Source organism: Aspergillus uvarum (genome assembly GCF_003184745.1).
Source record: "Aspergillus uvarum CBS 121591 unplaced genomic scaffold BO82scaffold_40, whole genome shotgun sequence".
Taxonomy (NCBI): domain Eukaryota; kingdom Fungi; phylum Ascomycota; class Eurotiomycetes; order Eurotiales; family Aspergillaceae; genus Aspergillus; species Aspergillus uvarum.
In genome coordinates, this window is record NW_020291337.1 from 101639 (window position 1) to 128687 (window position 27049).

The window sequence follows — 27049 nt, forward strand, 5'->3', positions numbered from 1 at the left end:
TTGCCTTGCCTCTATTATTCCACCTGCAATCTTCAAGAACAACTCCCTCAATTCCTTCTACCCTCACCCCCTGGCCTTGTTTCTTGCCTAGGGTCAGTCCCTACGGGCTCTCGTCAATGCTCTCACGCAGTCGGCCGTATCTCACGAGGCGCAGGTTATCTGCTGTCCTGGACCACGTCGCGACTGCCCCCGATGAGCCACTCCTCTTTCTTTACCCATCCTGGTTTACGTCTCTGCCCGCGCATCGGAGGTCATCCTTGACAAGAAATCCTTCTCTCAATTCATCAAGACAATATCACCGCCCTAGCAAACGTGGATCTAATGTCCCCCGACTCTCCCCGCAGTCCTCGACCGGGAATTATTCGTCTAGACAAATAACCTCTTCTTCCATTGCCGTCGGAAGACGTGGCTTGGACAAGGATGACACAACGTCTGCAGCAAAGCCTCAAGCTTCACGGGGGTCGCCCCTCCCTCAACTGACGTCCGAAAACACTTCGAGATGGACGCCACCGCGGGTAAGAAGTCTCGCCGCGCTGTCTTCGATATCACCCCGCGATAAAAAGAAACTACAACACCGACAATCCGAACTCGACAATACGCGCAAAAACCAACAGAAAACAATAGAGGGACGGTGGAAAGACCAGGCTGCGGTTTTCGAGAGGATGCTCAGGATGAATCGGACCATCCCGGCAACTGCTCCGTTGAAGTCCAACCAGCTGGAGCTATATCTCAGGGAGGAGACAATCGCAGAATTCGCCGGCCTGGTGTCGAGAGGCGAGAACATTTTCTATCGCCATGTGTATCACGGGTGCAGGGTGCATGTTAAGCCGCTCTCGGAGAGCGTCGGGGTGTGTCGCCGGGTGATTCTGGAGGGTCGGCCGGCGGCGGTGGAGGAAGTCAAGAAAGAACTGCTGGAGATCGGGACCCTACAGGATGAATATGATCCGGTTGTCGACATGCGTAAACCGGTGGTTCCCATTTACCCTCGGGTTGACCGACGGATACACAAAGACATACCCTTGGTTCGCGGCACGTGGGATATGCCCAAGGATCCCACGGAGTTCACTGTGGATCAGATTATCCGCCAGGGAGAGCTCCTCGCTACTGTGCGGGACTTCACGCACCATGTGGAGGATCTTGTCACCTCTTGGCCCAACTCCAAGGAGCAGCCCGGGAAGCACGGCGCGGATGTGGCCGATGCTCTCGAGACGCTTTTCCTGAAAAGCGCCCACAACGAACTGATATCAACAGCGTCGTTGAATCAGGCCCTGTCATTCTTGTTGGAACGCAAGCAGTTTTGGATTGCACACCAGATTTTCCACTCCGCAAAACATGTTGCAACCGTGGAAACCTTCAACATGATGCTCAAGTCGACGGCCCTGGAGCAGAACCTGAAGCGGTTCAGGAACCTCTTGCATGGTATGGAAAATCTGGGCATCCGCGCAGATGTCGAGACTTGGCTTGCTTATGCTGACTGCTTTGTTTCTCCGACCAAGAAGATGGCAGTAGTGAACAGTCTACGGCAGCGAGGGATGCTGCAGGAGACCACGCTGCAGCGGACAGCGTTGCGCGCGGTGTTACACGACCTACTGGTGGAGCACCTCCATGACGGCGGCGACATGAACTCTTTTCTGGAAAAGATAGCCCGGGACTGGGACAGCACGATGTGGAGCCCGAGCATGGTCAACCAGATGATGTGCGCCGTCATGCGAGTGAATCATCTGAAGGCGAGAGATCAGTTGTTCCAATTCTGCAGGCAGAATGGTTTACGTATTGAGCCTTACACTTTTCTTCTTCTCGTGGGCACATGCAACAAGGGCAACATTCTCCAGGCCCTGCAATACATGTACCAGACCATGGAGGATCCGGCGCGAGAACTCACCATTGCCGGCTGGACGCGACTTTTCCTGCACGCATGGCACGGCGGATACTACAACATTTGCCGTGTCATATGGCGGTATGCCTGCATGAGAGGGCATGCAGCTTCACGCATCGCCGAGCGGGTCTATGAATCCCTGCTGCACGAAGCTGGCCCGGAGACAACCTTCCGCCGGGCCGTCGCGGCGCGGCTCATCCTCGGAATCGATCTGGGGACGCCCCGGCCAACCGTCGCCGGAAGATTTTATAAGCTGAAAGGGTTGCCGGCTGATTATTCCGCAGACCCGGTGAAGTACCTGTGCATTCAGGTTGATCCCAAGGAGCGGGACAACCAGCTGAATGTCAGCGAGGCGATCCTTGCTCGCGATATGGACGTAGCACGGTTCTACAAGCCCCAGGTATCCTTTCGGGCGATGCTCGACGCTGCGACCATTGTGGATCTCGAATGGAAGGAATTGGCCCGCGAGAAAGCATTAGCTCGCGAGGGGGCTCTGACCCTTGAATGGATGCGCGACAACATCATCCAGGTCAAACTACTCCCGCACGACCGCAAGGACGAGAAGAAAAAGAAGCAGCAGCAGCGGTGGCGGCGGCGATGAATGATTCCCGCTACCTGATTTTGCGGCCCTGGTCCCCTGCTAGGCCTTATACATTGGCCATGATCATGAGCTAGCCGGTAAGCCTCGTCGGATCTCGAAGGTACACAAGGCTGGCTTTTTCTTTCCAACTGCATCTCTCGGAATCTCCTCCCACCCCTACGAGTGCCTATCCTTCTGTCGCATTCTTCTCTCAACTCGTCACTCACCCCCCCCTCCCCATCCACCCACCCACCTCTTGGCCCCTGGCGACCCTGTATATATATGTATATTGAACCATAATTGTATATAGATGTTCTACTATAGATATAGAGCGGAAGATAAAGACACCAACACTGGAGAATCCGTGAATGTGCATTCTTGACCAAGAAAACAAAAGTTTGTAATGCTATCCTGAATCTATAACAAAGTGGTTCCCGCCAAATGCAATTCATGATCTGCAGCACGATGCCAGACCACCCATTCCCCCAACATCACCAAGTTCTAAGCAGAAACGTTGATCATTCTCATCACATGCATACACATAATCATTAGTAGGTCATCTAGGTAAAGGGAGAGTGCAGTCGGTATGAGTGTATAGGAACAGCTGTAGTCCAATACATCCAGCTCGGTCATCGATGGAAAGGATAAACATGGGAGTGAGCAAATCGTCTTTGGGGGGAGGGCTCTCCTTTGAAATCTGTCATTTGTAGCTTCTTCGCCCTGGTACCTGGCCACCCTGGCCACCCTGGCCATTTACCTACCACCCCCCACTGCCAATTTCATGCAGCAAAGCCGGTTCCGGCGCCGCAAGCGCCCCCGTCATCTCCGTTGCTCCTGCCGCTCGTTGCGAGTCACCACCGCCGGGCAAAGGGAGGGGATACGGCGGCGCCGGAGCCTGCGCCGGAGCCGGACCCCCATAAGGATCGAGCGTCGTGCGCATCGACCCCACGCCTTCCTTGAGATATAGCACGAGCCGATAGGCCGAGTTCCCATTGAGATAGTACCGATGGAGCCGCTTGCTGCGCAGGAAGCCCAGCCGTTCGTAGAGTTTGATGGCGGCCGTGTTGGTGATTTCGGTTTCGAGGACGATCTGTTTAGTTGCGGTATTAGTTTCGAGCTTATGTTTTAAGTTGAAGCTTGCGCTTGAGCCTGAAGGGGCGGGGGAGGGGGTCAAGGGCAGGACTGGGTTGGACACACCTCGTCCGCATCCCGCTCGATCATCGCATCAATCGCCATCCGCGCGAGCTTGGTGGCGATGCCCCGGCCGCGGTACTCCTCCTTTACGGCGAGCATGGCGATGTATCCGCGCAGAGGCCCGCCGCGGTGCGGTTCGAGTTTCGAGACGACGACGCCGACCATGCGCTGCTGCGGTAATGATGAGGAGGGGGGTGCTGTGGTTTCGGGTGCGGGGGAGGAAGACGGGGGTGAATCGTCCATGGCCATGAAGCATAGATCCCCCCATTGGTAGAGGAAGTAGCGGTAGACGTAGATGCTGTAGGGCTCGGAGAGGTCTTTCGAGATTAGTTGGCGCATGGCCGGGACATATTCATCTTCGCGGGCGCCATCGTAGCGGACGTAGCGGAGAGGAGGGTGGGTATTTGTTGTTGTTGTTGTTGGTGGTGGTGGTGCCGGTGGTGCCGGTGCTGCTGGTGCTGGTGCTGTTGTGGCGGTTGAAGACAATGCGGGGGTGGGATTCGGGTTCATCGGAGCGGTGGAGGAAATGGCATTGGAGGGTAGGAATGCGAATCAAATCAGGAACAGAGACGTGGGATGGTGAGATTTGTAGACAGACAGACACAAGTTACACGTACAATCGGGAGATGGTGAGAGGAGAGAGAGAGAAAGAGAAAAGAAGTTCAATTCGGGATGACGTCCGATTGCCGCTCCGTTTCTTTCTTTCCTCTCCTTCTCCGTCCCCCAACATGTGATTTTCAACCTTTTTCCATCCAACCCCCCCGTTGTTTGTCTTTTGGCCGCGGCTCCTTTTTTTCTCCTTTTCTTTTCTGTCTCGCTATTTCTTTTTCTTTGCGTCGGTCTCTCCTAGGGTTCGATTCGGCTACCTGGTTGCTACTACCCTATCTATGCCATTGCTCTTGCACGGAGCTTTTTCTGACCTTGTATTTCGGCGGTGATGCTCCGGCGTCGTGTGGGCAAGGAAGAGGTGGAAGAGGAGCCCAACCACAACCACAACCACAACCACGAGGTGCGGCCTTCCTCCGATTCCTCCTCCCGCGACAATTCCACCAAGTCCAAATCTGATACCGATTCGCCCGCAGCTGCCCGTCCCTCCCAATCCAAACGATCCGAGTCCTTCATCCACAAGCCGCGCAGTAAACGTCGCAATGGGTTGATCTTCGCGCTGGGCGGTCTTTTCGGAGTCCTGGTCGCCGTGCTCTTCGCCAACCAGCAGGATGTCATCAGTTTAGACAGTTTAATGGACTTCAACATCGATTCCCTGATGGAGGTGATGCCGCATGGGTTCTTGAACGATGCACGAGAATTCACCGTACGTTTTCTTCCCTGTCGGCGCCCGTCGGAGAATATGTGCGCGGGCAGACAATGCAACCCTGCTGTGTGCAGGCAGAGAACACCACTTAGAAGATTGCTGACCGCTGTGGGACTATCTATATAGCAACATGAGCGCGACACAGTCAACTACGACCCATTCTCCGTCGGACTACACCTGCAGGCGCAAGGTTTCCAGGCGAAACACCCGATGGTGATGATCCCCGGGGTGATCTCCACCGGCCTGGAGAGTTGGGGCACCGAACCCGGGTCCCGGCAGTACTTCCGCAAGAGACTCTGGGGCAGTTGGAGCATGATGCGGGCGCTGGTGCTCGACAAACCGGGGTGGAAGAACCATATTATGCTGGACAAGGACACCGGGCTGGACCCCCCGGGGATCAAACTGCGCGCGGCGCAGGGCTTCGACGCGACCGATTTCTTCATCACGGGCTACTGGATCTGGAACAAGATCCTCGAGAACCTGGCGACCATCGGCTACGACCCCACCAATGCGTTTACGGCGGCCTACGACTGGCGGCTCTCGTACCCGAACATGGAGGTCCGGGACCAGTACTTCAGCCGCCTGAAGTCGTACATCGAGACGGCCGTGCAGGTCAAGGGCGAGAAGGTCACTCTCGCCTCCCACAGCATGGGCTCCCAGGTCGTGCTCTACTTCTTCAAGTGGGTCGAGAACCCCGAGCACGGCCAAGGCGGCTCGGACTGGGTCAACCGGCACGTCGCCAACTGGATCAACATCAGCGGCTGCATGCTCGGGGCGGTCAAGGGCCTCACGGCCGTTCTGTCCGGCGAGATGCGCGACACCGCCCAGCTGAACGCCTTCGCCGTCTACGGGCTGGAGAAGTTCCTGTCCAAGGAGGAGCGCGCCGAGATCTTCCGCGCCATGCCCGGCATCTCCAGCATGCTGCCCAAGGGCGGCGAGGCCGTCTGGGGCAACGCGACCTGGGCGCCCGACGACCGGCCGCACCAGAACCTCACCTACGGCAACCTGCTCAACTTCCGCGAGAGCGGCACCAGCCGCATCGTTAAGAACATGACCATCACCGAGAGCCTAAACTACCTCCTCGACGAAGGCGAGGACTGGTACCGCCACCAGGTGCTGGCCAGCTACTCGCACGGCGTCGCCCACACGGCGCGCGAGGTCGAGGCCAACGAGCACAACCCGCGCACCTGGCTAAACCCGCTCGAGGCTCGCCTCCCGCTCGCCCCGGACATGAAGATCTACTGCTTCTACGGGGTCGGCAAGCCCACCGAGCGCAGCTACTTCTACCAGGAGGAGCGCGACCCCCTCGTCAACCTCAACGTCAGCATCGACACTACCGTCACCAACAACGACGGCGTCGACCACGGCGTCCACATGGGCGAAGGCGACGGCACCGTCAACCTGCTGAGTACTGGGTACATGTGCGCCAAGGGCTGGCACATCAAGCGGTACAACCCGGCCGGGGTAAAGATCAAGGTCTTTGAGATGCCCCATGAGCCGGATCGGTTCTCGCCCAGGGGTGGGCCAAACACGGGTGCGTCCTTCCTTATCTTCCTTCCTATTTGAATCCCCGACCCTCACCCTCCTCTGGCCCCCCGGCACCTTCCCCAAAACCACCAATCCATCCCCCTCCCTCAAACAAAACACTCCAAATAACAAACAAACAAAAACAGGAGACCACGTCGACATCCTCGGCCGCGCCTCCCTCAACGACCTCGTCCTCCGCGTAGCCGCCGGCCAAGGCGATCGCATCGAAGAGACCTACGTCTCCAACATCCGGGAATACGCCGAACGAGTTCAAATCTTCGATGATGAATGAAAATAAGACGTTGCACAAATGACTGACGCCCATGAAGAGAGGAACAAGAACCTTATCCTGTTAAACTAGACTATAACAATACACCAACTTCTCCGCCTCTCACGTCCTGAAATGTTCATGTAGATCCCTTGTCATTCGCCCTGTACTTAAAGAGCGAAAGGAGGCTGGGTCGTGCTGTAAAGCGCCTTACCCTCTCTCTGACCCTTCCAGTCTAGACTCCATGCAGTCTAGGCTTCATATGCCTTCTTCATCCGAACCGATCACTGTAACTAGCCTTCGCACGAGACGGCTACGGAGCGTCCCTAGGGCTTAATTACCTAATCAAGAAGGCTTTGTCTTAAGCAACGTCACGTGCCAGCATGTCCCTTAGATGACCGAGTGTTGTCAGAGGATGCTGAAACTGACCAAGTAACTACTAGAGTATTTACGGTAAAGAGAGAAAAAGGTTCTTGTGATGATATTTCCAGGTTTTTTTTTGTAAATCCGGAAATTCGTAGTATGTTTCCATTTCCCAGATTTCGGATGGTTGGTATGAAAGTAGTTAATCTAACTTACAGTCAAGGACGAAATGAAAGGTGAGAAAGACACATAAGCCGGCGGGATCACCGTAGGCAAGAAAAAAAAAAGAGAAAGAAAAGAAACAAGGGCGTGAAGGGGGAGAGTATCACTTTTTTTTTTCTCAACTCCCCTCGATGCGAGATGAAGGGTGATGGTGGACATTCAATGTAGAAAGGTCATGGAAGAAAAGGAAGAGAAAATAAACATGGTATAATGTACAACCAAGAGCAGTCAAACCTTGCAGCCGAAAACGCGCCACAGTGGCTTGAAATGCCTGACTCCGGTCGTGGAAGGAACAAATGACTCGTAAAATCTGTTCGACCAGAGCAGAACAATGCAAGAAAAGTCGAAAATAGAACCGAACGAAGACAAGGTATTAACATCCCCAGGAGTCAAGCAGAAAATGGACAAAAAGAACAAAGTGCCAGTATCCTAACTCAGCCAGGGTCAAATAAAAAAGAAGAACAATCTATGAGGAACATTGCCAGATAAGATGCCCAAATCCGAAGAAGATAGGTAAAGATCAAGGAGACGCGAAGGCGAAAACGAGGCAAAAAAAAACTCGTGCAAAGGCGGAAAATAAACATTCATAATTGTCGTGACTCCTGACTCCGGGGATTTCCATCCAAGAGAATCCCGGGAGCAGTGAGGTGGAATAAAATCAGCCCAGTGAATGATTTAAATCAAAACGAGGCCGTTTTAAAGGATAGAGAATTGTCGAGTGAAACAAAAGGAAGAGTCATGTCACAAGAAGCAACGGGCAGAGATGAAAATGGATGCGATCATCCCCCGAAGTGGACACTGTTTTTCGATTTTTGCTTTTGAGGCAAAGCCAGGAAGTTTGACGGCGGGTACTTTTCAGGGAAAACATAATCGAAACCGACTCGAGGAAAACGGGTAGTCATGCAAGGAACACGAATAGAACACGGTATCATTAGCGAAAATTTTGGACGATGCGAACAAGATGGTCTAGTGAAAAGACGATGTCGAGGATAGTCGGATTAATAAAAAAGATAACTTTTTCCCCAGCGCCAGAACGCTTCACGGGTGAGAGTCGTGGCACCACTAAGCGACAATCGGTTGCATCGAGCCAAAGGGATTGGCGCACATGTAGTGCTCCGCAGGCTTGATGCAATAGAGACAGCCACACGACGAGCCATGGCCAGTCCACACACTCTGCGCGAAAGGCAGAGCGTAGGCCGGAGTGTGATGGTACGACGGCGGCTGTGACGGAGGCGCTGTAGGGATGTACTGCTGTGGAGTGGGCACCCAGGTACGCGTGTACGGCGGAGGGGGGTTAGTGTACGCCCAGGGCCCAACAGCAAAGTAGTCCGGCGTGTTGGGGCCGCTGTGCGGCGCGGAAGGGGGCGAGTATTCAGAGGCGGTGGGGTTGAGCCACGAATTTTCGAAGGTAGAACTGCGCTGATACTGCGGAGGGATGGGACCTTCGGGGGAGAGCAGCGGCTTCGAGACGCGATGGGGCCGGGGAACGTTCGTGTCGATGGGTGCCAGAGCATGGCGAGACTCCTGAGCACGGGCGACCGTCTTGGCACGCCAGTTCTCCCAGTGCTTGAGCCATGTAGCAAAGCCATCCTGCTTGTCGTGGATGCGCTCGTGGATCTTCCACTCGAAAGCGAAGAGCCACTCCAACTCCATCGAGTTCAACTCGCTAACCGAAATGTTGCTAACCTCGGCCCACGACTTATTCTGGAAGGTGTTATCATCCAAAAACTTGCTTCCCAGAAGGAGAGCAACAGTGAGCATCCGGTAGACCTGGCCACTTCCAGAGTGGAACACCTTGGCCGAGGAGAGCATGCGCATCCGACTCGCGAGGTAGTAGAGACCCAAGAGAATGGTCGAGCTCGGGAGCCGAGTCGACGACAAGATCTGGTAAACGTATTTTCGGAACTGGGGGGTGACCGATGATCCTGGGTAGACGCTTCGCGCTAAGTCAATATCTGCTAGGTTGATCTTGGTGATGTACAAAGCATACAATCCCTGGGCCATTTCAGCCACGTAGTCGGACATCTGGTCCATCTCATAGTCCAAGTGCGCCGCAACGCCTCCAGTAGCCTTTTCCTCCTTGCGCGGTTGCTCTTGCACCATCATGTCCTGGCGACGGTACTGGGACGCGATGCCGTTGTCCATCGGGGGGAGCTGAACGTTGTTGCGGAGCGGCGGTAGAACATTGGCGGTGGCCATGGCGCCGTACATGGGCTGGTTCATCGCGGAGTGGGCGGCAGTCATCTCGCGGCCGTTGCGTGCTCCAACGCGGGATTGAGCGTTCATGTTGACAACCGACTTGGGATAGCAACTGGCCTGAGAATACTGCTCGATGAACTCGCAGCCGTTCTGAGAGTACCGAGGCGGGAATGCAGCGGAGGGACCCAGGACGTAGAAAGGTTGCTCGTGCTCCATGCGGCCACCACTTACGATGTGAGGCGGTGTCGGAGGAAGGCCCTGCAGGCTAGGGGCGTAAAAGGATGGCATGACGAAGTGAGAAGGAAGAGGTTGACACCAATTCAGGAGGAAGGTAGACTGGGATGCTGTATCCAGGCGCTGTGTTAGCATGTTGGCTCCGACGGCAAGCAGAGAAACCCAATGAGCAACAAACAATCAAGACCGAGAGGAACTCAAGATACGAACCGTCTACACGTCTGCCACGACCTGATTCTTGGTGGGGGAGAAGAAGGGGAGCGGTTGCTCGGCGAGCCGCGGCTCTGTTTTTGTTGTAGAAGTGTTGCTTAGTTGAATGACATGAGAAGTATGGCAGTCTTCACAACACGGGGCGATCAAGTAGTGAGACGGTCGTGACTAGATTGATTCGCGCAATTGCTCTGAGGCTTGCTACCGCACGAGTTTGTAATCGTTGTGAAGGCGTGCGACTCTCAGAAGGGGGATGGCGGCGCGGACAATTGATCAGGCACGAGCAAGTCAAGAAGACAGATGAGCTAGTCGATCGCTAATTGATTGTGTTTTTTTTTGTAGCCGAACGAGTAGAACGAATAACCGATGGGGTGAAGGGATGTGTTAGGGGGTGCGGATGGGGAAGGGGACGGTGGAGATCTTTTTAAAGTGTTTTTGCGCTTTTTCGAAAAGAAAATGTAAACGACAAACACCAGTTCTCGCGTCAAAGGGAGTAGTCCCAGTCCACGGTGACAACGATACTTAGTAAAAAGCTCGTTGAGATATGAGGTAGGAGAAGATGGAGAGTTTCGCAAAGTGGACAAAAAGAGGAGGGAGGGAAGAGGAGAATATAGGTTGGATGATGTAAAAAGAAGAGAAAGGAGAAAGGAGGAGGGATGAGGAGAAGAGTTGAAGGAGAGGGGAGGAGGGATGGGGGGAAGTAGAAGAGGAGAGCAAAGAGAGAGAGAGAGAGAGAGAGAGCGCGCGACTACAGACAGACGTAGTAAAAAAATAAAAAAGCAGCAGCGGAGAACGAGCGAGAAAAGCGAGGAGCAAAGAAAGCAATTGACTGGGACTAGGCTGGCTAGGCTCTTTAGTTCGTAGTGGTCAAGAGGTGTCAGAGGCGGCGGCGGCGCTCGTCCTTTGGGGGGCACGGCGAGTCTGGGAGGGTGGAAAAAAAGTCACTGAGAAAGTGACGATCCCCGGCTCAACTGGCCTTGTACTGACTGACTAACCTCTTTCTTTTTTTTTCTCTGGAATATTTTTTCCCTATTTATTTTTCTCATTCAGTTGATCAAATTAGTTACCCTTTCCTCTCACAGACAGTGGGTAAAGGTGAGTGAAACGGGAAAGGGAGGCAGAAGGGGGCTTGGTATGGTAAGGGAAACGTAAGCCAATGTGATTCCGCCTCTGGTGGGGATTTGGCCGGTGGTTCAGTCAATCATCTTTGCCCATTGTATTAGATAAGTGGTATTTCTACTGCACAGTCGTTCTCTGCTCAAATTGTCCCCTCAGGCAGCAGCAGCTAAATCAAGCCTGACGATAGTTGTTCAAAGTCTCCAAAATGATTCAATTGGATTCCTTACTCCAATCCAAAGACATGACTTCAATTAATGAAACCAACAGTGATGGAGGGCCATCCAGAATCCATACATGACCAACCGGTACCACATCCTGCCCCTGAAAATTCCGTAGGGATTCTCCGTAGGGGTTCGGAATCCTTAACAATGGCCCTTCCTCATTAACAGCAGCCGCTGCTGCATCATCGCCCGCCAGAAATCCCCCGTCTCCAAACTTAGTACGTAGACACTATTACGGAGTAGACAGAGAGAAACACACCCCCATAAAAGTCAAAAAATTAATAAGAGACCAGCCGCAGCATCCGAGCAGATGGGACTCGAATCATCTCCATTAAACTAACTTAACTAACTTAACTCACTTAACTAATGCTTCACATGGGATGATCGTTTAGAGTTTTCAGAATTTTCAATGGCTATGATGGAGGAGACTAGGAGACTAAAGCCAGGAATAATCTAAGTCGGAAAGTTGACGATGTCCCGTTCGTGCTCCATCAAACCCCCATCGTTGTTCTGGTTGGTTGGTCTGTTGGTGTTTTAAGGGGGGGGAAGGGAATGGACCTTTGCAAGAGGAAAGAAAAGAAAAGGTTAGTCAGAATGAATGGGAATGAATGATAAAGAAAGGGAAAAAATTCCTTTTTTCCTCTCTTCACCGTAACACTGGAGTTCACTAGGCAGGCTAAGACAGAGGCTAGAATAGTAAGAGAATACCCGTATCCATGGGTAGGGGCCCTCTTTCGACCGTCGGCACCGACAAAAGACTGGAACGAGGGTAAGGGCCTTTTCCTGTCTAGTATGAATTAATGATGATGAGGAGGAGGGTGAGATGAGGAGGTGTGTGATCCTCTGGTTAACCGTTTTTAATTTAAGGAAATATGACCTACCTCTCGCCGACACCCGCATTGGGACCAATGTCGAGGTCGAGGTAGGGTTACTGTTGTTAACCACTGTTACTATTAAATTGATCTTTGACCTGCCACCACCACCACCACCACCACCACCACCCACCCCCAAGCTGGGAATGATACTCCGAGGTCCCGTGGTCATAGCAGTAAGAGTGAAGTACGAGTAATTGTACAGTAAATTTAGTTCACTTGCCTGCCTGCCGCCCGCCTGACTGACCGGCAGTGCTATCCAATAATAAGCTGCACGACCAGACCGGTCAAACTGCACAACCACCCCTTCCAAGCTCCAGCGGTTGGCGGTGGGCAGTCTCGGGGGAGCCAAACGGTTCAGTTTTAGTCGGGGTTAGTTAGTTGGATGGATGTTGAGTTTAGTCAGTCAGTCAGTCAGTCGGGTCAATTACACTGAGTACCAGTTTAGTGGTCACTCTAGGGGTTCGAGAGGCAGGCTCGAACGGCCAACCCAGAAGGCATCGGCACTTGGGGTTGGTCACCGCAATGACCCATTTATTACTACTTTCAGGGCGCTTAGCGGCGGCCGGTCTGCTTAATGGCAAGAGGGGAGGGAGAAAATTCCACGAACCCATCACCACATGTTGGCATCCCCCGAACCAGAGTGGGTAATTCAATCATTTATCAGCAGCTACTATGAACAGTAGATGGAAACCAGACATTGGCGGTAATCCTTGAAGCCTTCAAGAGGATATGAATTGTCATGTCATCTCACAAGGCCACCGTTCATAATCCTTCCCACCCGTTGTTTTGTCCATGTCCATTGACACAGTCGTTCACCAAGCAAAAATAGAATGAATCTAAATGACACAAAAACCAAATAATAGGAGGCCTGGGTGACGATGTCGACCTCCAATCAATTCCAGACGGGGCAACGTCCTACTATCCATTGGCCTGGTGGAACAGGCGGCCGTACGGAGTACGTGTACTATGTACTGTACTATGTATGTAGAGGCCAGGCAGTCGATGAAAGTCCTGGTCGATGTTAAGGTTCAAATATTCACACAGGATCAACGAAGCTGATAGAGAGCAATGCAGCGCAGGTGCCTAGCCATGGCCAATTCATAAGCCAGACAGGACCCAACAAGAGCATGTCCGTCACTTCTTGTCTATCGGAGGCGAAAACTGAAGTCACACACCACGAAAAGAGGGCGAAGAGCAACAGGAAAGGAGCGGCCGAAGAGCGCTAGTGGTACGGCTCGACAAATGACTGGGCCGTGCGCCCCCGTGCTAATTTATTAAATGATGGGCAAAGGAAGAAGCCAAAAACGAAAAGAATATTAAACAGGAAAAAAAAAAAACGTGTCGTGGACAAGGACTAAGAAAGTTGACTAGGATAAAATGGGTTCATGGAGATTTGAGTCGTTTACTGCTGGTGGTCGCAGAATGCGGATTATCTAATCCATTCTGGTTGGATATTTATAACTTTTTAAACCAAAGGCCCCCGCCCAGTCACCGTGTATCCGAAAGGGGGCAGGCGGAGGCAACATTGATTCAATCATCGGTCAATCATGGATCCATCATGGATCGTGGTACTAATTGGGTCAGTCATCAAAATGGATCTAGATGGATGGATGGATCATGGGGTGAGAAAAAGAGGGGGCAGCAAGCAGCCAACTCTACGTCTACAGTCAGTCTAGTCCGTCTAGAAGGGATGGAATAGCGAAGAAGGGCATGATCTCAGGGGAGGAAACCTCATCATCACCAGTATGGTCGTGACAAGTCAACGGTGGCGATGGGTGATCTCGAGGCGGAGCCCATGACACCATGCCATGCCATGCCAGGTCCTCCCCTGCCCTGCCCTGCCCTTTTGCCCTTGCCCTGTGTCACTTCTGGCTCATGAACCCTGAAGGTCTGGAAGCCTGGGTCTTCCTAGACTGCCTGGACTGCCTCATTCTCACGGTGATGGTCGAGGTCGCTCGCTGTAGGTCACCACATATGCATCAGCAGGTACTCGACATACAGTACTTCCTGTAAGCTGTATCTTTCCGGACAGGTTAGCAGCAAGGAAGAGGCATCAATCTTCATCATTATACATATTGGACTGCCAATACTCGGTACCTTTCAGGTAGAATCGGTAGAATCGGTAGAATCTCAGACGAGCGGATACATTCCAGCTCCTTCCATACTGTCGACATTCCTGCCTGTTGCTGCAGCTCAGCCATCATCACACATCAACCCAATCAATGATGGGCTATTGAGTCCCAATATCCTGCTGGTAGAGGTCACAGATCTGGTATACGTACAGTGAGGTACTCATACACACTCATTGTAGTAAAGAGGGGGAAAGAGCATGTGCCTGGTGGCTGGCCAGAGGAATCATCACATCAGCATCTCAGCATCGTCGTCGTCACCTGGAGCATTGCGGCTGTTACCTACTCTCATGGCTCTCTGTGTGACTCAGAGCTGCATCGGAATGCATCCAATCAAAGCTGGGAGGGGTGTCGGACAGGCTGAGTGATTTTCATTAGTTGGTGAGGTGACTGGTGCAGTGCCCTGGTTGCTTACAGAGACCTATTCAAGCTGCATTTGGATAACTACGGGTGGCTCTACGAAGTACGGCACTAGATAAGTTTAACAACGATTCATGGTGGTGGTGGGCTGCTCAGCCGATCTCAACAGGCTACTCCGTACCACGGCAATAATAATAGCTCCAGCAGTAAGCATGGCGGTTTGTCGGCGGGGTAGGTTGGTTTTCTGGAAAACAGCCAGTCCCTGGTTGCTATCGCAATCATGGCGCCAGTCACCTTCCAGCTCCTGCAGGCACATCGAGATACAGTACAACGCGATCTACGACTGGGCTTATGGATAAAGAACATAGCCCACAATATTTTATTGTAGCTAAAACCTGAGGCCTCAGAGGTTGAGACATTTGAGAGAAACTGTTCTCTCCTCTACCGAACAGCCCAATTGTGTTGTGACTTCCCCGACCGGAGGAAGATCCATCCCAAAGCATCAACATCAATATATGTAAGTGTACGGAGTATACGTGCCTGGCTGGCTGTTGTACCACCCTCCTTCTACGCCCATCAGTCTATCAATACCACCACCGATCCACTCCAAGTCAAACCCCCAATAATATCAAGCAACAAATAACCATCCTAAAGTAAACTCAACACTGATGTTTCGCCCACCCCAGCAACTAACCTCGATCGATCTTCATCTTTCATCCTGTCGAATCTGAGCTTGCCGTGCCAAACCCTCACCTCTCCCTCTTCCCCCCACTCCATCTGCACACAGCAAGATCGAGTAATGGTGAGTGGGGTGGGCAGAGAGACAGTTTTCGCCTTCAGTACTCTCTGTTGTTGCTTCACTCTCAAGCCCGTGAGTTGAGTGAATGCCCTGCCTGCCCATCTGACCAGCCATCGCTGCCCGAAGGGCCCCGTCCCAGAGAAGTTTAATCATCACGATAATACCGCATGTCGCGTATGCAAGCCCTCCAATCCTTCACGATAATGATACCTACCCATCAATGCCCCTCTCCTGCCTCCCCCTTCTTTGTCTCTTTCCGATTTCCCAGCTCTATCTTCCGATATCGCCATTTGCCCCCCTTCTGTCTGGAAGCGGAGGAGGGCTCAGATCGGCTGTATCGGTCATCCTCACCTGGCAACTGACACGGACACTGACATTGACAGTTGACATTGATGACCCTGAGCCCGGACAGACGGATATGCAAGAAGCACTGACTTGGCTGCCTCTGCCTATCTGCTTCTTTCGCCTTGCTTTGAGATGAGCCCTCCTCGTGCCTGTTTGACACCTTGACATTCGATGCCGCCGCACTTACTGCTTGCTCACCACCTACCATCTGTTCGCATTCGCACACTGTGCCTGCCAGGTCAAGCTTAACTATACCTAGTACCTACCGTACTATCCGATTCCCCATGAATTATCCTATTCGTCGTAACCTTCTGCTCTCTCCATACGCGGAAGTAACTGACAAGAAGCCCCTCCTTATTGCCCGCATTCTGATACTGAGAATCTCTACATTCTCCATATGGAGTCCTGCATCCAACTCTCAATTACCCGCCCACAACCCCTCATCTCCTAAACTCCCCCCCACTCCCACCAACCACTACAATTGGATAGGAACCAGAACAAAACAGGAACAGGCACAGGAACAAGAACCTCAGTCCTCAACCCAGCCCTCAATCCTCAAACCCCTCCTCCTCTCCCTTCCCGTCCATTGCCCCATATTGCCCCCTCCTATAGACTCTCTCTTTAGAGTAGTAAGTATATCCCTCAAAATCTATACTCGGGTCAACACGGATTCTCCTACAATGAATTGAAGGTCAAAGCCATTGTCATCAAATCCCTACCTATCTATCTACATTGAAAGGATTCCAGAGACTCCGTATGGACAACCTACCCAGGCGCATCGCACTCCATTCCCTAGCTCCATCCCCAGGCAAAACAAAAGAAAACAATAAACACCCAGCCCTCCTCCTCCACCCATACAACTGGAATATACAGTACATGGATTAATTCATGAACCGGCCGAGAATAAATCCCGGAGCTGAACCAGTTCTCTCCCACCTACCTAGGTAGCCATCCAGAACTTAGTATACTGGAATGCCCTAATTGTATACCATGTATACTCACAACTACAACCATAACCACACTACAGTGCAGTACCGAAGTAAAGAAAAAAGAGCCGGGATGAGGGGAGGCACGATCCTTTCCACTAACCCCACCGGCAACAATGGAACAACACATCCCCAAAGACACGGGAATGTCAGTCGGGAGTTTCGGATACGAGAAACACATGGGAGCAAAAAAAAAAAAATCATTCCTACTTGACAATTGCGATTAGTGATGTGAAGGAGGGTGAGTGAGGGGTTGTTGTTTATCGGTCAGGTACCGGGCGCTGAAACAGCCCTCTCCCTCATGGAGAAAATTTCTCACCACATGTGTCATCCTGACATCTACTTCGTACCCTCATGCATCATCATCATCATCATCATCATCATACATCCATCCGATTCAGCTTTCGAAAGATGCACCAGACAAAAAGCAGGTTTTAGACAAGATCCTTGCTCTGACTGTTAGTTCGATATTTGATGAACTAAATTTGCGCCGTGAGTCATTTAGGCTCATCGGGACTGATTCGAGCGCAAGATGGAGACACACAGACAGACAAGACAAATAGCACCATGTAATGCAAGATCGTATTCTTTCGTTGTTTTCTAGCTACTACGATTATGCATCAGGACCCTCCCCCCTTCCCCTCCCCATCCCGGAATCTCACCCCCCCAACTGATTCCGGCTCCAGCTTCTGAAAGATGAGGGGGGCAGGAAGAACTGAATGTCAACAGCCAGCCCCGGGGATTTCCGGCTGCGATGTCGAGAGTAGGTGGAAAGAATGGACACGCTGATGCGGTGAAGCAATAAAAGACAGTAGTTGGGTAGGTATGTGTGTATGTATGTAGCGAAATCCTCAAAAACAGGAGACAGGACTCTCGGGGTCCCAGAACAGAGTGGATATCATTGATAAATCAATCAGTCAGTGATAAATGGGGTGGGCGAAAACATGGAAGGTGGGAGAAGCAAAAGTTATGAGGATGTTCGGCAAGAAAGCAACAAAAAAGTAAGCGGAAATATATCGTATCGTGAATGCTTCGAGTTTCTCATGCTCATTAGAACCAAACTGACAAGAGGGATATGAGGATCAGCTTTTCGCGCTTGCGCTCTGATACCGGTTCCCTACTCCCTTTAAACACTTTGAACACCAGATCCGAATCGAAATCGGTTCGCCATGTGCCAACTGCATGCAGATTAGACAGGACAAGCCATAAAAAGCAAGGTAGTAGAATGCAGAATCCCAAGTCGTAAAATTCGTCAAGCCAAGGCCATCAAGGTTTTCGTCCCTTGAAGGCCAGTGTATGCCCATTGATTACAGTTCCTACTCTCCCTTCAGGCTTCCGATGAGATTACGGAGGGCATCTACAATGACTTCCTCATCTTTCGGTTCACCGCCGGGGAATGAGCTGTCCGTTGCGTTACCGAGTACACGGGCTCGCGCACTCTTGAGCACCTCCCGGATGTAGTTCTTATCCTCGTAATCCTCCATGAGAACAGCCTCAAAATCGTCAATGGCCTTGTTTGCACGATCATTGAACGAGGATGCGTCCGAAGTATCCATATGACCTGGGCCGGGGCCGGGGCCCATACCCATGTTTGGCTGATGCTGCATGGGAGGCCCCGGGGGTGGCCCCGGAGGTGGTGGGGGCGGAGGATGCGCTGAATGCGTTGAATGCGTTGGATGCGTTGGATGCGTTGGATGCGTTGGATGCGTTGGATGCGCTGGATGCGCTGGATGTGGTGCATTGGACGGAGCCATTGGTGGAGGATTCGGCGGAGGATAAGGTGACTGATGTTGGGGTTGCGGAGGCATTGATTGCGATTGCTGTTGCTGCAGCTGGACCAACTGCGGCGGCGGATCGGATGCATACGGTGAGGTGTAGGTGGAGGGAGTGGTCTGAGCGAAGGCGGGCGGAAGGTTGTTGCGGAGCGGACTGGGTATTGGAAACGGGGTTGAGGCGGCGGGTTGAGAAGGCGGGGGATAGGGACTCGCATGATGAGGTGCCGGAGGGGCAGGAGACGGAGCGGGAGCGGGAGCGTGAGTGTGAGTTGCATAAGGGTTGGATGGCATAGCAGGGAATTGGAAGTGCGGATTGGCCATGCTGGGCTGTCCATTTGGCTGAGTGCCATATGATGGATTCAATGCTGGCATGTACGAGGGAGGAGCGGGGGGCGGTGGCTGCGCCGCTGGCGGAGGAGGTGACGGGCGCCTCTTCTTCTCCTTCTCAACAGAAGCTCCAGGGCGGAGCTGCCAGGACCACCCCTTTCCATCCCGCTCAGCATGCATGAAAAGATGGCTGTTTCCGTTTAGGTTGTGCCGTACACTGGACGTCCAACCTTCGGTTTCGCACTTGAAACGGAAATATGGATATTTCAACTTCAACGCTCGATAAATCTGCTTGAGTGTCATCGGAGTACCAGCCTCGGTGAGAGCATCGAAGATGAGAACGGCGTAGTTGTAAGGCGGCTTGGCCAGATCCTCCGGGGTATATGCCGACTCGGGAGGATAATTCGGAGATGGCGACCGCGAGGGTTTGCGCTTCTTGACCGGGGGCGCTTTGATGAACTCCTCCGGGCGATGCTCCAAAGGAAACTGCCCACCTTCGGTGGAAGGTAGGGGAAAGTCCATCGGAGTGCCATCAGGCTTCTTTCTCTTGGTATACTTGCGTTTCTCGGGCTTCGATCCGGGTGACTCTCCGCCCATCTCCTTGGGCGTAACAGTCGCCGTCGTTGAGGCTGGAGCCTTGCCAGCTTTCGGCCGGCTGCCGGGCGGAGGAGTAACGCCTCCATTGGCCTCGCGCTTCGCTGCCAACTTTTGTTCTCGAGCCAATTCTGCTCTCTCTCGCTTGGACATGATGCCATCCTTAGGAGGACGCCCGGGACCGCGACGTCGGATTGGTTGTAACGCCGGATCGATAGCTCCCTCCACAGAAGGCATTGGTCGCGCCGAGTCGGGCTCTCTGGTTTTTAGTATGAGTTTCGTTGGCGGCCTAGGAGCGTCCTTATTCTCCGCAGATTCGGACGGGCGCCTCTGCATCTCAACTTCGTCTTCAGCGGCAGGGGCTGGTGTTTGAGAGGTTTCCTCTCCTGTACCCAGGGGCTCCTCGACGCGGTCAGCACCAGTCTCACCAATTGGCACATCTGGTAATAGAAAGCGAATGCGAACACCTCCAATCTGGATGTAGTCGCCGCTATGTAATGGTCTGACCTGACCAGGCGATAACCAATCTGCACCAATGAACGCGCCATTTCGTCCCATGACTTCCATCTCAAACAGATTTTTATCAAAATTGTAGGCGATCTTGACATGTTTGCGGGAAATACCACGGTGGCCTGCGGCACTGCCGTCAACGGTGGCGGGAGGGTGAATGGGGATTGTCGGACATGCGTCAGGCGAAGGGAGCAGCGCAAGAGCGTCAACCGGCTTTGCATCGCCATTTTCATCATTTAAGGACTGCATCGCTAGGGCATTGTAGTCGGTGGTGTTGTTATCGGTCGATTGGAGTTGAGCTGGAGTTGCATGTAGCGGAGCGCCCGATTCCGCATGGGAAGAAACCGACGATCGACGGCTGAGACGAGGAGGAAGATGAGACACATCAGGATCAAAGCCCATGATTCCACCACGGTCACTGACAACGCTGCCCATCATACCGCTGCCTTCATGCTTCACACGGACCGGGGTATGCGACATGTTTCCGCCACTGGAGCTCTTTGCCCGCGATGTCCTCATTGCTTGTCGAACTTGTATTTCGCGTTGATGCGCAGCGCGAGCGGCTCGTACATCACGACCAAGGATGAAGGAATAAGTGTTGCAATAGAAATGACCGTCATCAAACTCGAGCTTCGCAAATGCCTGGATCCGGGGCTCGGAGCCGGTGACAGAACCCGAGCCATCGTGCGGTAAACCCGAATATCCAAGTGCGGAGAGATCGGCGCTCTGCGATAGGTACGCGTCTGTAAGCATCTCATTGTGTTGCAATGCATCGAATGGATTCTTCGAGGAAGACGACAGATCGAAGGGTGTGAAAAGATCAGCATGGTCGATGCCGCCTTTTGCGAAGAGCAATGGATCTGTGAGGCCATCGATCGAATCGTTCATCTTGACTGTCGGGTTCGAGTCTTCTTCGGGATTTGTCAAGGACATATCGGGTTGGGGGTCGAACTTTTCCTCCTGCTGGCGATGCGAAGACGGCTGATCAGTCGATGTCGGCGGGATTTGATCCGCGCCTCCGCCGGTCGAGTCGGCAGGCGCAGTGGCCATAGGCTCTGAAGTTGAATCTAAGGTCCATTGAAGATTCGATTTATCGTCGACCTGGTGCGGTTGATCCGTCGCTTGCGGGGCTGGTGGCATTGGGTGGTCCTCAGACGGCGATGGACCGGAGGAGGATTGGCTGCCAAGGAGCTGGGCCAGCAGCGCACTGGCGGCGGATTGACGACGGAGATCGGATTGAGAATCATGCGGCGCAGGAGATAATGAGGATTGATCGTCGGGTTCGGATTTAATTGTAGTTGAGGAAAGAGCGGGTAGGCCATTGGGGGAGGAAGCATCGAGGGGATCGGGGACAGGATCTTGCAGAGCGCGGATTGCGGAGTCGTTGGGCGGGGATGAATGCGGTTGAGGGTCAAGATGCTGTTGCTGGTGCTGCTGCTGTTGTGATCGAGGATAGTCGTACACGGACGACATATCCGGGGCAGCATCCGGAGGACGATGGCCCACCGCTGGCGCTGTCATGGTCTGCGACGACGACATGACCGGCGGCTGGTCTTGAACGGGGGTCGAGTAGGAGAGGATTGGGGGTGGAGGGAGACAAGACGGAAGAGGAGGAGGAGAGAAGTCAAGGGCGGTGAGCCCGTCTCCCGGCCCAGGACGGCCTCTGACTGGTCGGCGAAAAGTAGTGCCGGCGATATTTTTTTTTTCATGGAGTTTTTTCTGCCGCTTCCGGTGACGGGATGGACGGTACCTTTGGGGAAATTTGTATGGGGAAGAGGTATTATTAAGGTATTTCCACGTATTCGATCGGTATGGGCCGTTTATCCTTTATCCAGTCTATTTATTGCTTGGTTCTAGCCTCTGTCCATCAGGCACGTCTGGAGAGGATAGGATAGTTATCTCCTGCAGTGCACGCCAGCTGGCACTGCTTCAGCTTCTGATCCAAGTAAACCCCAGAGTGTTGGCGATGTTCGATTTCCTCCTGATATGCAGAAATGGACGACTCGGAATATACATCCCATTGGACTGGTCTCCGATGGCATGCAGAAGGTGAAACACCAGCATCCAATTAATTGCCTAGGGCGACGGGAGGTTTCAGACGGGTAGACTTTTCTTATTAGCTAGCAAAGACCCGATTCGATATGCAATACTTGACTTGTATATACGTTGTCAAATTTCTTCCCAAGATTCCTCGAAGATCGAGTCTTAGAGGTCATAATGGACTCAATCGAATCAAGGTCATTCCAAACAATAGTCTTTGTTAGTCTCTGATTTTGACCATTGAACTTGAGCTTCGATAGTTTGAATAACTGAAGCCTGCTCGGCCCAGAGTCATCAATTTCGAATACAGAATGTCTACAAGCTTTGGGCGCTTCCATACTTATTTATGACCTCGATCATTGGAATGCCTCTTCTGGATCATGAGTACTAGGTTTACATGAGACCTTCACCATATGTAGAGCTCCCTCACTGGTACAATACACGAGTTTTCAATTCGCAACCACAGAACCCTTTAATCAATAGTTCAGTATACAACAGAGGCTCAAGAGTAGCAAATCAAAGAACATACTAGGTACCTTAGGTATCAGCCTACCAAATCAATACCCGCCTAGCATCTCCAACCCGTCCAGCCTGATGCCTGCACCCCAGATCTCCCCCTCCCGGGGAAGAAACAGTAGCCTACCGCCTACCCGCCCATACAGCAGAACCTGGAAACTAAACTATTTCCCCTCACCTCTCATCCATATCAGCATCCACTCCACACAGTCCCTATCTGCATTTAAACACCCTCCCCCCCACTACCACAGTTTGACCCTTGTGTACAACTCAACTCGAATTCCCAATCCCACAAGAATCGGAAGGGGAAAGAAAAACCAAAAAAACACAATGCCCAAAAAACCCCCACCACCAACCACCAAACCCAAAACCAAACAATCATCCCCCTCCAACCCCCCAAATACATTATCAACTACCCCCAAAAGCATCCCCTGGCCGCCTCTCCCCCCATCCCCCAAGAACCCCTACTACTACCCCAGCAAACCAACCCTCCACCTCCTCATCCCCAACCAAGCCTACATCATCCCGGATTTCTTCGCGGCCCCGCTCTGCAAGACCTACACCAACTTCCTCGCCTCCCTGCCGCTGGTGACCACGCCGAACAAGCCCAAGAAGGGGGACGCGGTGCGCGTCAACGACCGCTTTCAAGTCCAGGATGACGGGTTCGCCGCGCAGTTGTGGGAGTATACCAGTCTCCAGCGGTGTGTGACGGGAAGGACGAATCCGGTGGAGGAGAGGTTGTATTCGTATGATGATGATGAAGAGGAAGAGGTGACTCGTCAGATCGATAGAGAGGATGACGTTCCCAGCAAGAATGGGATGTGGGGTGGGGAGCCATTGGGGTTGAATGGGAATATTCGGATTTATCGGTATACTAAGGGCCAGTTCTTTGATAAGCATTGTAAGTTGGATCTGATTCTTTAACAGTTCTTGGAGGGGGGGCGGTGGGAATAGAGAAGGGGGTTGAGATAGCGCATCTTTAATTAACCTCGCCAAACTAGACGATGATTCCAACACCCTTACTTTCAACACGCCAGGGCAACCGGCCAGGCCGGCGCGCACAACATGGACCCTGCTCATCTACTTGACGGCCTGTGAGGGCGGAGAGACGATCTTCTACCCGGAGCCCACGCGGAAGGACCGCAACCCCCAGCCGGTCGCGGTGAAACCCGTGCCGGGCATGGCGCTGCTGCATCGACATGGTGAGCATTGTATGCTGCATGAGGGGGCCGAGGTCCGGAGCGGGGAGAAGTGGGTGTTGCGGAGTGACCTGGTTGTTGCGCGGTGAAATTACTTGTCTACACATCACCAACATCCCAGTCAAAAGCTTCGGGAAAGTACAGTACTCTACCGAAAGTGCTCTACAGGCTATACAGGCCTACCACGACTGACAAAAGAATATGTATCCACCATTGTCAAAGACATATTATGAACAAAGAAAACACCTGGACGAACACCGGACCACACCGGCGCGTCCACTATTAGACACATAAACAGGAGGTTGCATCTGTCTGAAAATCCCATAATGCCGTGGCAGAGAATAAGTAAAAAAACCAATGTTTCGCCAATGAACCGGAGGGCAGCTTTTTCTTCAACCCCATCTTGCATGTATCTCAGAACCCACATCTCTCCAGGCAGGTCCCAGGAAAAGCATCAAGTACATTGAACAGAAAGATAATAAAACATAACCCCACCCCATAGCACCTTCCCAGTTCGCGTTTCCTCGTCTAAAAAATGTTTGTATGCAAATCATGACTGGTTTGGCTTCGACTCATACTCGGCCCGTCTCATGATATCCTCCACGGGACCCAGTAACCGCTTGAAGCCATCGCGACCCAGCCGAGCAACCTTGACCTCCGAGCGGGCGACAATGCTCGCAGCCCGAGGCTTGTCGTCTAGCAGTGCCAATTCACCGAAGTAATCACCACGCTTGTAGGATTTGACGACGCCGTCCAAGTCCTTCTTGAACGCATCTGCTTCACCAGCCTCAAGCAGGTAGAAGGCATCGCCTGGATCACCCTCGCTGATAATGGTCGATCCAGCGGGGTATTTGCTGGCGTCCAGCGCATCGGCAATCTTGGACCGTTCGTAGGGCTTGAGGCTGGACAAGAGAGGCACTTCTTCCAAGAAAGCCTCGTACATACGACGACGCTGGAAAGCAGAATCCATCAGAATGCGGCGGAAGGTGATGCGGTCCAGGGCCCAGAGGGTGCTCTTCGGATCCACGGAGACGATGGTCGCGGCACGAGGAGCATTGTACATGAGAGCCAGCTCTCCGAACGAGCCTCCAGGGCCAATGGTGCTGACTTTGTTGCCCATACCCTCGGCGCCTGGCTGCACAGAGCCTGAAGGGTGGATCAGAACGTCAAAGTGGCCTTCTTCAACGATGTAGAAATAGTCTCCCGCATCACCCTGCGAGATAACCTTGATGTCTTTGGCTGGAATGGGCTTTTCCACCAGCGCATCGAGCACAGTCTTGAACTGATCGTCATCCAAGTGGGCAAAGAGGAAGTTGTTGCTGACGGCGGTCTTCAAGCGCGCGATTTGCTCATCTGATTTGGGGTGATGCGGCGGGGCCCAGCTGTCCGAGCCAGCTGAAGTGGGATTTAAAGACTCTGCTGACACCGATGTCCTCCGTCCCAAGGCGTAGTTGTTGGGGAGGCCAGGGTTGGGAACACCCGTCGGGCGGATGTCGCCTGGGGGGAACTCGTCGGCAGCCTCATCTTCCTCGCGCGACCCATCGTCGAATGGGCTCCGGGTGTTGAAACGAATGGCACCACCGTCACCGAAACCACCGCCTGTGAACAAGCTGTTGCCGGTCGAGGATGAGGCAGCAGCGGGAGCGTTGGCGGTGCGAAAAGTTGGATCGGTTGGTGACGTCACCTCGTACTCGTCCTCCTCCGAGATCTTGTGAAAAGTGGCGGGCTTGCTGTCGTCTTTCGTGCCCAAGCGAAGGGGCTGATTACCCCCAGGAAAAGTGCTCTCGGCCATTCTCTGGAGAAAAGGGCTGGAGAAGGTGAAGTTCCGGCCTGTATTGAGCGGGGAAATTGGACGCTCGGGCGACCACGATTGCAGCGGCCGCGATGGAGGGGAAGGACTCGAATGAAGTAGTTCGGGAGCTAGATTTGAGTCGACTGGTTGTAGAGAACAAGACGGATGTCGAGATTTGGAAGGAGAGGAAGGATACAAAAGAGGAGCGGTAGTCATGGGAAAGGTGTAGGAAGGAAGATGGGGGAAAAGAAGGAAAGCTAAGAGAAAAGAGGAGGGGAGAGGGGGGGGGGGGGAAGGGAAGTGGGAGGGGAACAGGGTAGCAGCCGGCTAGTAGCACACCAGCAGCAGCAGCAGCAGATGGAGGGGGAAAGCTGAGGAGGGGCGGGTAGGGAAACCGACCAGCCCGATCGCTGAATGAGAATCAAAAGTGACGGATTGTGGTTGAGGTGGGGAAGACTTCAGCGGCACCCCAAGGTCTTATTGGATATTCCTGCTTCGAAGCTCGGGAACCTTTCCAGATCGTTTGATCCTTTTGCGTTCGTTGGTTGGTTTGAAATTGCAGCTTGCTGTGGAGGCTGATGCAAACTGCTTAAAGTTGAGAGATTATCGAATTCCAAGGAGGATTAAGAGCTTTGGCTTGAGGGTTGGGGAGGAGTAGGTAAGGTATAATTTAAGATATCCAGAGACACAATCGAAACAGTCTAGGAGTAGAACTGTGACAGCAAAGGATGACAGTGAGACAGAGGAGAGAATTAAAAAATTAAGAAGTAGTACTGTAGTTGTAGTAAGTAGGAGTAGGAGTAGGAGGAAGTAAGAGGGAGAGTGAGTAGTGAAGTCACCAGCTGCAAGCCTTGGGAGGGGCACCACCGCTCAACTTAAATCAGGGTCGCGTGGGAACTTGCCTGCCGGAGATGAACTAATTCTCTAGGTAATCAAACTAACTAGTAGAAATTATTACCTGCTAGAATGATCACCTAATGAGAAAAAAAGGGGCAAATACTCTCAAGATGGTGTGTAGTGCGTTGTGGTGGTGGTGGTGGTGGTGGTGCGTGTGTGTGGTGGTGCTACCGTCTACGTGATCTAGAGGGGTCGTTGCAGAAAAAAAAAAAGGGATCACCCAGAGAATAAAGGAGGGAGGAAAAGACACGAAACCACGGGAAGCAGCAGCAGCTCGCTCCATAATCATCTTCAGATTACTCTTCGTACTCAGAGATTATCTTCGTTGTGGTTCCATCACCTGCTTTTCCTCTACCTCTTCCTCTCCCTCTGCATCGAACTTCCCAGCTATCTGTGTCTTCGTTTCTTTTCGAGGACCTTACCCACTGGGATGTCTATCAAACAGAGTGGAACTATCCGATGAACATATTGTCAGTGGACTCCTTGTCCAGTCGAGCTAATGGCTTCCATTCCCCTTCTAGAACAATTCGACTCCTTAATCAATCGGGTCTCGCGACTAGTAGCCCGTTGATTCCGTCAA

General features: G+C 52.7%; 7 protein-coding genes across 7 annotated transcripts; 3 read left to right on the forward strand and 4 right to left on the reverse strand.

Moving 5' to 3' along the window:
* The first annotated feature begins 3 nt into the window (after positions 1–3).
* On the forward strand, positions 4–2759 carry BO82DRAFT_119750 (uncharacterized protein). The gene has a single exon (XM_025629871.1). The coding sequence runs from the start codon at positions 117–119 to the stop codon at positions 2475–2477; it is 2361 nt and encodes a 786-aa protein (XP_025490228.1). The 5' UTR covers positions 4–116; the 3' UTR covers positions 2478–2759.
* Positions 2760–3342: 583 nt separating this feature from the next.
* Positions 3343–4067, reverse strand: BO82DRAFT_241187 (peptide alpha-N-acetyltransferase MAK3; the record flags this gene model as incomplete). The annotated part of the gene is made up of 2 exons (XM_025630788.1): positions 3343–3546; positions 3654–4067. Coding segments are annotated over 2 exons (618 nt in total), but the record flags the coding sequence as incomplete, so codon positions are not given.
* Positions 4068–4415: 348 nt separating this feature from the next.
* Positions 4416–6707, forward strand: BO82DRAFT_355827 (phospholipid:diacylglycerol acyltransferase). Its single transcript, XM_025635558.1, has 2 exons — positions 4416–4962; positions 5089–6707. The coding sequence occupies exons 1-2, from the start codon at positions 4588–4590 to the stop codon at positions 6526–6528; spliced, it is 1815 nt and encodes a 604-aa protein (XP_025490230.1). The 5' UTR covers positions 4416–4587; the 3' UTR covers positions 6529–6707.
* A 1697-nt stretch (positions 6708–8404) lies between these two features.
* Positions 8405–9829, reverse strand: BO82DRAFT_287397 (putative cyclin-like protein (Clg1); the record flags this gene model as incomplete). Its single annotated transcript, XM_025631578.1, has 1 exon — positions 8405–9829. The coding sequence occupies one exon, from the start codon at positions 9827–9829 to the stop codon at positions 8405–8407; it is 1425 nt and encodes a 474-aa protein (XP_025490231.1).
* An 8271-nt stretch (positions 9830–18100) lies between these two features.
* BO82DRAFT_119807 (forkhead domain protein) lies at positions 18101–21576 on the reverse strand. Its single transcript, XM_025629872.1, has one exon. The coding sequence runs from the start codon at positions 21562–21564 to the stop codon at positions 18136–18138; it is 3429 nt and encodes a 1142-aa protein (XP_025490232.1). The 5' UTR covers positions 21565–21576; the 3' UTR covers positions 18101–18135.
* A 1205-nt stretch (positions 21577–22781) lies between these two features.
* BO82DRAFT_119917 (uncharacterized protein) lies at positions 22782–24100 on the forward strand. The gene is made up of 2 exons (XM_025629873.1): positions 22782–23482; positions 23583–24100. The coding sequence occupies exons 1-2, from the start codon at positions 22912–22914 to the stop codon at positions 23867–23869; spliced, it is 858 nt and encodes a 285-aa protein (XP_025490233.1). The 5' UTR covers positions 22782–22911; the 3' UTR covers positions 23870–24100.
* Positions 23971–25883, reverse strand: BO82DRAFT_355833 (cyclic nucleotide-binding domain-containing protein). Its single transcript, XM_025635559.1, has one exon. The coding sequence runs from the start codon at positions 25570–25572 to the stop codon at positions 24331–24333; it is 1242 nt and encodes a 413-aa protein (XP_025490234.1). The 5' UTR covers positions 25573–25883; the 3' UTR covers positions 23971–24330.
* Positions 25884–27049: the final 1166 nt, after the last annotated feature.

What these genes read in the sequence shown, in the direction of transcription:
- BO82DRAFT_119750 (XM_025629871.1), top strand. Translation starts at nt 117, where the DNA reads ATGCTCTCACGCAGTCGGCCGTATCTCACGAGGCGCAGGTTATCTGCT.
- BO82DRAFT_119917 (XM_025629873.1), top strand. Translation starts at nt 22,912, where the DNA reads ATGCCCAAAAAACCCCCACCACCAACCACCAAACCCAAAACCAAACAA. An exon ending in CCAGTTCTTTGATAAGCATT is followed by an intron (nt 23,483 to 23,582) that starts GTAAGTTGGATC and finishes TCGCCAAACTAG; the next exon opens with ACGATGATTCCAACACCCTT.
- BO82DRAFT_355827 (XM_025635558.1), top strand. Translation starts at nt 4,588, where the DNA reads ATGCTCCGGCGTCGTGTGGGCAAGGAAGAGGTGGAAGAGGAGCCCAAC. An exon ending in ACGATGCACGAGAATTCACC is followed by an intron (nt 4,963 to 5,088) that starts GTACGTTTTCTT and finishes CTATCTATATAG; the next exon opens with CAACATGAGCGCGACACAGT.
- BO82DRAFT_119807 (XM_025629872.1), bottom strand. Translation starts at nt 21,564, where the DNA reads ATGTCGTCGTCGCAGACCATGACAGCGCCAGCGGTGGGCCATCGTCCT.
- BO82DRAFT_355833 (XM_025635559.1), bottom strand. Translation starts at nt 25,572, where the DNA reads ATGGCCGAGAGCACTTTTCCTGGGGGTAATCAGCCCCTTCGCTTGGGC.